The sequence below is a fragment of the Sinocyclocheilus rhinocerous genome, unplaced genomic scaffold (assembly GCF_001515625.1).
Source record: "Sinocyclocheilus rhinocerous isolate Xijiao unplaced genomic scaffold, SAMN03320098_v1.1 scaffold68, whole genome shotgun sequence".
In the NCBI taxonomy this organism is placed as follows: Eukaryota; Metazoa; Chordata; class Actinopteri; order Cypriniformes; family Cyprinidae; genus Sinocyclocheilus; species Sinocyclocheilus rhinocerous.
In genome coordinates, this window is record NW_015666487.1 from 266,458 (window position 1) to 277,535 (window position 11,078).

At 37.7% G+C, this 11,078-nt stretch overlaps 1 protein-coding gene across 1 annotated transcript in view; it reads left to right on the plus strand.

Annotated features, from left to right (window-relative positions):
- The first annotated feature begins 2,142 nt into the window (after positions 1–2,142).
- The window catches only part of LOC107732383 (patched domain-containing protein 1-like), a 20,656-nt gene continuing 11,720 nt past the window's right edge, over positions 2,143–11,078 (plus strand). The window contains exons 1-2 of the mRNA XM_016543683.1: positions 2,143–2,876; positions 6,287–6,767. Coding sequence (XP_016399169.1) covers positions 2,271–2,876; positions 6,287–6,767 — 1,087 coding nt within the window. The 5' untranslated portion in view covers positions 2,143–2,270. The remainder of the gene's footprint in view (positions 2,877–6,286; positions 6,768–11,078) is intronic.

Below are 11,078 nucleotides of genomic sequence, written 5' to 3' on the forward strand. Positions count from 1 at the left end.
AAGATGGCTCTAAATTTAGGTTAAATTGTCATGCTTGGAAAAGGAGTGCACTCATTTTGGTAATGGTTTGGGGAATAAACTAGGACAAGTCTGTGATGGTCTCCATTGTATCCCAATTATATTGTGACATGCTGCTTTCTGCAATGTCAGATTTACGTAGAGAGTGAGGCGTTTGTCTGCTCCATTCCTCCATTGCTTTTGCTGGTTAGCTTCTGCAGGTATCCCCTTCTGGTAGATGCTTTAACTACAACATTTTGCAGGCTAAAAGCATCTTTCTCCATTAAGAGTCATTCAGACATATCCGCTGATTTTGATGTTTACATCACAAAGTAGTTTTTTAAATGTGGCTGTTCTCAACTGATTTTGCATCCAGTTACAGTATGTTCCAGATACTCAAAAGTGGTAAAGTTCTTACTATTCATAGCCAGCAACCAAATTACAGTCTTTCTGTGTTGATGACCATGTCTAACCATTCACTGGTTGTAAACACAGCATCATCCACACATAAATAATGAAGAAGCTGTAACCGAACAGGATTACAGGTCATCTCTGCAGTCACACATGATCAGCAGTGCAGAAAATTATTTTATGAGGGGCTTCTGTTAAAATATTGCACAAACAACAAGTATGCATCCATAATAGCTGGGTGTAGAGAGTTTTGTGTCAGGATATTAAAACCACGGGTGGCTGTTTAGAACTGTGGATTCACTTCACTTCATAGGTTAGAAGAACATCAGTGAAAATTACAAATAACAATGGGAAATTCTTCTACTGCGAGTTCACAGTGAATTTATTCTTCACTATTCAACTCAAAGATCTTGAATTTATTTTTGACTTTCTGGTGCTATGGCTTTTAACAAAAAATGTACAGACTTTTTAATCATGTTGTCATTGCTATTTATTTACAGAGTATGAATAATCCTAAATGAGTTATGAAGTACCCCAGTTTTTATTACAGGTTACTCTATATTTCAGGCTTGTAAATGATATTGTAGATCATATTAAGTTAGAGCCTGAAGTAAGTTATGTACCAGAACCACCATTTCACAAAAAAAAATGTGCTAAACAGTAGGCTACATTAATCATGAATCTAAATGCAAAAATAAAACGAAATGAATACATATAAATTAATTAGACCGATACATAAAACAAAAACTAAGAATATTTTTTTCCAGCGCGGGTGCTATTTTTGGTCTATTTTATTTTATTTTTTATCTATTTTTGGTTCTGACAGTGTTCTGCTGTGCTCACTAAATAAAAGAGGCTTTAGCTACTTTTGCTTCACAAAGAAATAAAACATAAAGCTTTTAACATAGAAGAAAAGTTTCATTTCTCAAGATTTCAAGTAGGCTAGTCAGTAGTCTTCTAACTAAAGAATCACCCCCAGGCTCATAGTGTATTCTGAGGCTCTGAGATGTACAGTTATTATAAGAGAGAGCTTTATTCAAAGTTGAGTAAGCGAATGAAGTATAGCTCAAAATTAATGGATAGCCTAGCATTAAAGATTATTTCTTATAAGTCATAATGAAGGGATAGGCTACTGTAAATAATGTCAGGAATTGTAAAAGCAGGCTACTTCCGAACAATGGAAAGCGAATGACGTACTGTTGCTATGGTTACCTCAATCGCGACTTGTTAGAAGCATCTATTCGTCGTTCTCGCACAACTTTGTTGTTACCGAAACGTGTGAAAACTCCATTTAAATGTGTGAATAAAATACTTGTACTATTAGTGTAAGTTAATAACGTTTATTAGGCCTATATTAACTTTCTAGGTTTTGTTAGTGGTTAATGAGTCACTTCATCAACAAACTCCTAAGGACTTTGAATATATTGGAAATCTGGAAGTATGGAAATCAACGTTATTTTTAGCGTGTCTGCATTGTAACTGCATTTGGCCTTGTGTGTCGACACACTGGGCTTTGAATCGCGCGTGTTCTTAAAAATGAGCCCCCACCCTCCCAGCCATCCAGCATTTCCCCGTCGTGCCTCCTTCCATGCACACAGCAGCACATGGTTACAATCAAGCCCATAAATCAGGCGCCTCCGATCGAATAGTCCGAATTAAGCACACATGCACATCAGACTGGGGCTGGCTGCTGTTGCAGCAGAAGAAGCGAGAGAAACAGTCACACATCAGGGGGAGGGATGGAACCAAAAAGCCTCTATAGTGATCAATATCTGACTGTCTTTTGCAAATCGCTGCAGTGCTTCACAGGTGTACACTCGAGTATTCTCATACGGATTGACTGAACTGGAGCCACATGTCACATGTGCTTCATAGGAAGAACCAGGGTATCATCTGCTGCAAGCTGGATCTGGAGGAGGATGCTGCGGCAAGTGATACACAGAGGGCTGAAATCTTCCTTCTACTGGCTGGGTTTGTTCGTGAGCAGGCATCCGGTGTTCTTCCTCACCGTCCCCGCAGTCCTGACTATCATTTTCGGATCCACGGTTCTGAGCCGGTTTAAGCCCGAAACGGACCTGGAGATCCTGGTCGCCCCGACGCACAGCCTCGCGAAGATCGAGCGGAGTCTCGCCAACAGCCTCTTCCCCATCGACCAGTCCAAGCACAAGCTGTACTCGGACCTGCACACCCCCGGCAGATATGGTAGACTCATCCTGCTCGCCAAATCCGGGGGAAATATCCTGGAATTGGCCGAGCAGGTGCTCCAGGTGCACAAGAAGGTCCTGGATATGCGTGTCAATTATAAAGGCTTCAATTACACTTTCGCGCATCTCTGTGTCTTGAGCCACCGGGACAAGAGATGCCTCTTGGATGATATCATCACCATTTTCGAAGACATTCGCTTAGCTGTTCTGTCTAACAGCACTTTTGCCAAGGTCCCCGTGAGCTATCCGAATACAACATTAAAGGTAAGAGACATACATTGTCTGGAGCACAGCGGCTGTGTTTCAAAACCTCGCGAGCCGCCTAACGAGACAGCGTTTTTTCGAGGTTTTTGAGACGCAGCCTTTGTGTGCGAAGGAGCGACATTGAAACAATGAAACGGCAAAAACCAGCTCGGCATATTGGGACTGTTCCTCATAAAACCTTACAAAACGCTCAGAATTATGATTAGACTCCGTGCTGCTGTAATTCTAGTGTGTGCAGCCTGCATAGTTCTCTAGTACTGCACTCTGAGGAGCCTGGTGATGCAATGTACACTAGAAGACACTCACATAATCTAGACTTTTACCATTTATACCTTTTGCATTATATTTAATCAATAAAATTAAGACAACATATTACAAGCAACAATCAATTAGATGAGCTGTGTTAAACCATTCAAATGCAAACAGATCATTGAAAACATTGAGTTAATTGGAATTAGAAGAACCACTAGCATTTTTCTGTATTGCCTCTATGAAGAATTCTTAAGTTGTATTCATTTAAAATAGTTGTATGCAATTTTTGAAATATCGTTGAAACACACATATACAGGTAACAATCAACTAACTAATCATTAATAAACACATCCTGCCATCACAAGACAACAAGTTACTAAATATGCCATATTAATTTTTCAGGCCCCAGTGCATGCTGGGAAGACCATTGCTAGAATTAAGAGCAAAAGCTGTGCCTATATAAGAAATACTTGAACATAAAACTGCTTAAACAACTTTTGAAAATATACAAACAAAAAAGTTTTAGTACAATTTTCCTCAAACATTGAAAATGATGTTCACCCAAATTTTGATCATAAGAACATGAACATAATTCTGTTGAATATACCATTGTTTATATATTGCGTTTCACAATCTACAGTAGCACAGAATCATATATTGCAGTATATTGTTACTCAGTAAATATGACAATCAAAATAATAACAGTGAAACCATGTTAATTTTTCAGGCCCCAGTGCATGCTGGAAAGACCATTGTTGGAATTGTAATTAAAAGGTGTGCTTATATAGGAAATGCTTGTAAAACTAGTTAAACTACTTAGATTCATCAATAATCTAAATTAGTGATTCTTGAAAATTATTGAAATATTCTAACAGAATACATATTAGTTCATTTCCCCCCAAACATTTTTAGCATAACTTAACATAATTCTGTTAAATATAGTTTATACTCATGATCTACAGTAGCATAGAATCATTTCCTACAGTGTATTGCACATTATTAAATTTCAAGTGTCCTAAACTGAGACTGAATATGCTTCTAGTATGAGACCTGTAAGACTAACACAGTCTTTATGAAAATGCTGCAGTATTCACAGATGAAAGACTAAATATTACACAACAGTACAGCAAGCCAGATATCTTATTGTTTTCCCAAACCTACGTCAGTAGGAGTAGGAGCAGGATCTGTGTGAATGAGGCGTTTACTGTGGTCTCTACAAGAGCTCATTCATATTGTGCCAGTCTTTTTTCAGAATATCTTGAGGCTGTATTGCTGCATCCAAGGCTACATAGCTTTCTCAGCATAGGGTGATGCACTGTCCAGCTCATTACTGGATGCTGAAATATTGAGACTATTGAGAAAAAAACAATAACACTCAATCTGCTCTGGATTTTATTAATTCAGCATTGTTTTGGTGCAAAAATGTTGTTCAACTGTGGAGATTGTCTTAACATATTTATCCAGCTTCATGCTGTGGTTTGATATTAGCTTGTGTTTTCTTCTTGCCTGTTTTTCTTGTCTGACATTTAGCTAAAAGACACTAAGCACACACTGCTGCCTTGAGAAACTTTTTTTTTTTTTTTTGGTTATGGAAGACCATTTTAATACATTGTTGAAATGTGTTAAATCCATTCAAATACCAGAACAAATCCACACCAACAAAGCTGCTCATTAACTGGTTTGCTGATTCTGCAAGTCACATGATTATAGTGTGGAATTAATATTAAAATGCAGCAGTGGTGTAGCAAGTCAGCCGTTGGCTCATATGCAAATTTTTTTTAATGGGCACCAAACAAGAAGTGCAACAAAGAGGTTATCAGCAAAATGCCATACCAAACACATTGTTTTGCAAAGGACATTTATATGTCATTTTCATCTGAGTAGCCTGATAAAAACATGATGTCTGTAAAGTAACAGGACATCCAGATCAAGAGCAGTACTGGTAATAGTCATACATTGTCGAGGAAGTTACCTAATAAATAAACCAATGAATGTTTCATGAAACACAACCTTGACACAATATCTTTTCACAACCAGGGGTGTGTTTCCCAAAAGCAATTATGGTCACAAGTTCCGTCGTTGCCAATAGATTTTAATGGAACTAACGACCATAGTTAGCTAACGATAGTTTTGGGAAACGCACCCCACATCAGAACTAACATAAGTCTAAAATAACCAAGGCACAGCCAAACATCGAAATGTTAGTACTAAACTACTTCATGCAAACAAACAAGTAGCATGGCAAACCAATGAAATATTCACATGACAAACATGAAAATGTAAAATGAATGCACTACTCACTTGTTTTAGTTGCACTCTCTTCCTTTCAGCTAATTTAACCTTGTGACTGACTTCTTTCGTTCCTCTTTAAGGACCCACTTTTACGTTTGTTTTATTGTCCATCCTTAACTTTAACAACTATGGAGCCTTGCACATGGCATGCAGGAAATATTTATTTATTATGGCCATGTTTTAATAATTAATTCTCTCATTTTAATAATCATGGCCATGTTGTTCTAATTCGTTCCCTCATTTTAATAAAATCAAAACAAGCGAACAAATTAGTACAATTAATAAAATGCCCATTTAATAAACTGAAGGAATAAATAAATAAAATTAGGAAGTGAATTCTTAAATAATCTTTGTCCTTGCATGTCATGTGCGGGGCTCTGTAACCAACCTATCACTCAATGTTTGTTTTTTAATTCAGCCGTGTTTACACATAACATAGTTTAAAACAAGACTGATGCTGTAAATGACTTAAATGTGCTACTACTAATCCACTAATAAAACTCTAAACTATATAATTTACAAATGTATAGTGTAAAAATGTGCAGTATATAGATTTTTTTATCCAGAGATTTTGATTTTATAAGATATATTTTATTATAAGATATATGGAATAAGTTGGAGCGTTAAACTGTTTTTATGATCGGCAAATGACCGCTACTGCCATTCCTTCCAGCAGCCCATATTACAGATCTCAATTCATTTGTTAATCAACTTTAGTATTCCTCAGATGTTCCAAGCGTACCAATTATTTAACATATTTTTGGATTGCAAAGTACACTTGTTAGATTGCATTCAAATTCAATTTCACTCATAACATTCCTATAATGAAGGAAATAAATTAAGTAACTGGTTTGTTTTGCCTCTAGGATGGTCGAGTGTCCTTTATTGGCCATCAGCTGGGTGGCGTGGCCTTGTCTGCAAACAGCCGGGATCAACAGGTCAAGTTTGCTCGCGCCATCCAAATCACCTACTACCTCCGCAACCTTGGGCCAGTGGTGCAGGACATCATTTCTGAGAAGTGGGAGAGTGAATTCTGTAAACTGGTTCACCAGCTGGCTACAGACAGCCAGGAATTACACATCCAGTCACTTTCGTCCTTCAGCTTATGGCGGGACTTCCACAAGACAGGCGTGCTGGCCAAGAGCGAGGTACTGGTCAGCTTGGTGCTGGTGCTCCTGGCAGCCACCATCTCCAGCTCTATGCGGGACTGCTTGCGCGGGAAACCCTTCCTGGGCCTGTTGGGCATCCTTACCATCTGCATCGCCAACGTGACGGCGGCTGGGATTTTTTTCATCTCTGATGGGAAATTTAACTCTACGCTGCTTGGGATTCCCTTTTTTGCCATGGGTAAGTGCGGCTTTGTTCACGGAGACTGCAGTGATTGTATGTAGGATTATTATAATTGCTGTGTGACTCCTCAGGAGGGAGGGTGTAATTATTTTCCATGGCAGTCATCGGGGTCAATGCTTGTGCAACAGTGGGCTTCATCATGTAGGGAGAATCTGTGATATTATGAATAGAAATGAAAGATAATTAGAGGCCAACGTTTTTGTGGTACAGTGAAAAATCTGTGAATGTTTGCCTAAAAATTCCATAATTATGGTGAACAATGTCAAGTTAAGATTAATATAAACTGATGTAGCTTTAACATGATCTGTGGATCTGATTGATGGTATAGTTAATGTACCACTCATGATAAACCATTGAATTTCTCAGTAAATTGTTGACCTTTTTACATAGAACCAAATAATGGTGGGGCAGGACACACTGGCCTAGCGCAGTGGTTCCCTTATGGTGGGTTGCAGGTCTGCTCTGACAGCAAGGGTCATCAACAGCAAGAAAACAAAGAATAAAAAAAGCTAAATGTAAATAATAATATGTAACGGAATATATAATAGAATCTTGACACTTTCTACATATCGTTTGTTGTTGACATCACAGGGCGTGCATCCAATCAAATTCTCTAGTGTTTACAATTCATGTCACTTGGTAAAACCTAGCCACATCAGGCAGGTGTCAGCAAGGACAGGTTAAATGCGCTCATTTGAGAAAACCATGAACGAAGCTATGCGAGGTAAAACCAGACTGCAATAAATGTCTTACTGTAAACATACTGCACTAAAAGGTTGCACATGGTTGCTGCCTGGCTATATGATATGTGTTTGTACAGTAAGTGGTGATATTCAGATCAACAGAACAATGGCACGTGTGATAGTGCTTTTATACAGTAAACAGCTTAATAAACAAGTATTTAATTTTGCATAACTTACATTTTAAACCCTGTATTGCCCCTATATTTACTCTGCCAATGGAAATGGTTTCAACAAATTCAATCATCTCCCAGCAATACCATGTAGTGGTGTTTAGTACCTGAATGAATCAGTGTGTTGAACAAATCGGCTGAGTGAATGCTTCAATGACTCTTTAGTGAATGAGTGTTGTGAATGAATCCGATGAGTGAATGATTCATTGACTCATTCAGTTATCTTATTCTCGAATAAATCAGTGTTTTGAACTAATCGGTTCAGTAAAATGTTCATCGACTAATAAATGTTATTTGTCGCCACCTTCTGGCTGATATAACCTGACCTGAGTCATAGAAAAAAATTAATGGACAGATGTAGAGTAATATAGTTAAATGAATTTCAGTATTTGCTTTTTGATGATATTTTGCTGTGTTGGACCCACTTGATGACAATTGTCAGATTTGTTCTCCCCCATAATAGTGCTTGACTGAAACTTAATTTAGAATTATTAATGTAGTAAATCCATATATCTATATTAGATAGCAAACGTGCCATTGCACCAATGTGCAATGTGAATATTTTAATCTGCAGAATATTTATCCTTTTAATGATAATTAGCTCCTTTTCTTTCTATTGTGTATTTTGGGAGAATAAGGTAGAGTCATTAATTTCCGACAGTGCTGTGTTCTTTCTGACGTGTTATTTTTGTGGACCCCTGGGAACACAATCTAGCAAGCTAAAACAAACTTGGAAATTTAACGAACTCCGAGCTCAACACATCTTGCAGGTGTTAAAAACACCCTTAGATTTTACACCTGTCTAGCTTGCATTAGATGCCCTTAGGTGATGACTGTCACAACCCTCAACTGAGTGGAACTAATTAGCTTCGGATTTAAAGCGTGTCGATTTGTTTGCTCCTGTGGAGGTAGAATCATGATTTGCTCAAAACAAGGGTGTACAGGGTGCAAAAGCACAATTACAACCTGCGGAGAATAACCGCTTACAGCATTCTTACTCTCAGTCAGTTGCTGCAATGGGTTTGGTTATTGTAGCAGCACAATAGAATAATCAACCATCAGTTACATGCGGCTTCCCAATTTAAGAAGACAGCAACATTGTCAGTGAAAAGACTGACTGTACTGTAGGATTTTATGATCATGAATGTCCTTGTGGAGCTTGTGGATCAAAGGTAATAATGCTTGGTGTTGTATTGTATACTCACCTCTTAAGCTTCAGCCAGCCATTTACGACGTCCCTAATGATCTGGACCCCTCAGATGCTCAGTCTTATTGCAAGGCTAGCCCAGCGTGAAAGATTAATTGCTCCCTGACCACTGGATTTTGAGCTCTTTGCACAATACCAGAGGACCTGTGATTTACTGTGCTTTGCATTTGAGCTTCGCAGGAAGGACAATCTGGAGAAATAGATTTTGTCCCGCCAGCGAAGATGAATGGTGACACTCTACACGGCACATCACAATGTGCTGCGGGGACCCCGGGGACACAGGGTGGCTCCGTCAAGTTGGCGAAGTGACATTGGATTCAAGTTTGTGGATGATTCTGAAAGGTCTTTTGATAGAATAGACACATTTGAAATTGGGGTTTTCCTATATAATGTTTATAGTGCATATGTTTGGATTACTTTTATCATTTTTATGTTTTTTCTTTAGTCCTTTTTTAAACAGATGTGGTCAAGCTACATAATAAATCTTTGTCTTTAATGGGACAAAAAAGGGGTTGAAACGACATGAGGGTGAGTAAATAATGATAGTATATTCATATTAGGGCGAACTGTCCCTTTAAAAGGATTTGGCAAAAGATGGATGCTCTGCAGAAAACAATGTGCGACACTGTTTTCTGAGACAATGGATGGAGTGCGTGCTATACCCTCAATTTAAGTTTGGAGGTTATTTTTGTTAAGACCCATACAGCAAGGGGCCTATTTATAGACTTGCTTCCTGCCACACGTCTTAGTGGCGGAGCGGCAAATGCTTTGTTCTGCTTGGACAAATGACAGGATAGGAAATCATTGTCAGACTACTCACTCCCCTCCTGATCTGAGTGCACATACAGTAAATCTGTTTGCTGTTGACGTATCATGAGCCTTGATCATGAGAATTATAGAAATTATAAAGTTAATTCTCATAATGTCAAATGTATTAATTTGTAATTGAAAGGGGTGTGAATCAAAATTGAGATTTCTGTCAATATTTACTCAGCTGCTGTTGTTTTTCATGCACCACATAAGGATCATTTTTAAAGAATCTTCAAGCAGCTCTTAAAATACCAGAAAGGGTTTGTAGAAGTAAATAATAATTAATTAAATCGGTTTTATGTGGAAAAAAATCCACAAATTGTGCTCTGTGTCATGCAAGTAGTTTTAGTATTTCAATTTGTGGTCTCTTTCACCCTCTCCAAAAATAGTCGGAGTCTGCTCTGCTGAATATTCTGAAGCTGAACAGATGCGAGTCATGTTGACAGCAAAGAAATGAAAATTCATAAAAGAAAAGAAAGGTGAAGCCAGAAACAGAGCAGTGGCACGATGCCAAAACAACAATTTTAGAAAAGAAAAAAAAGAGTTTATCCAACAATTTATATTAAAATAACAGACAAATTATGTTAAGCTGAGTAGATTGTGCAGACCATTGGTGCAAATGGTTTCTGTGATCTACACTGACTATAACAATTCTTTAAAGTTGTAAATAAAACAAGTGTTACTTGTCGTTTTTTTTTTTTTTAATTTGTGAAACATACTAGCAATTTCTGAGTGAAAATTGTTTCAAAGTACATCCCACACCAAAATTTTTTTTTTGGTTTATGATGCTTTTCGGAAACGTGGCCCAGGTCAGAATAAAGGCTGACTTTACCACTTCTGCAAATGCTAATTTATTTTTCATGTTGTTACATCATTTAAAAATGAACTGGACAAAGACCTGTCTTTGCTGTAACTATATATTGGCTTAAATTGAATATCAGAGCTTATCTACAAAATGCGGCATGCTAAAGCTGTTAAAATCACAAAGAAAACATTGCTGCACCTTTATTTTGTTTTCCTGCAGTCATATAGCACATTCATTTATGAAATTTGACTATGACTATTATGACAGAGAAATGATAAGCATAAGAAATTAGATTATACGAGAAAAGAGATGAAAGATAAATAGATAACACTGACAAACATAAATAAAATAACTAATCAAAGAGCAGATTAAGACAAAATTAGGAGAAAGATGGTTAGATGTATGTGAACTTTGGCATGTGTGGACCTCAGAGAACAGTACAAAGTAAAAACAGAGGCAGTTCATGACCCCTTTAAGTTAATGTCTGGGTTTAGACATCCGTATGTCTGTCGTGAGCCACAATGTAAGTGTGTGTGTGTGTGTGTGTGCCTGTGTGTGTGTGTGTGTGTGTGT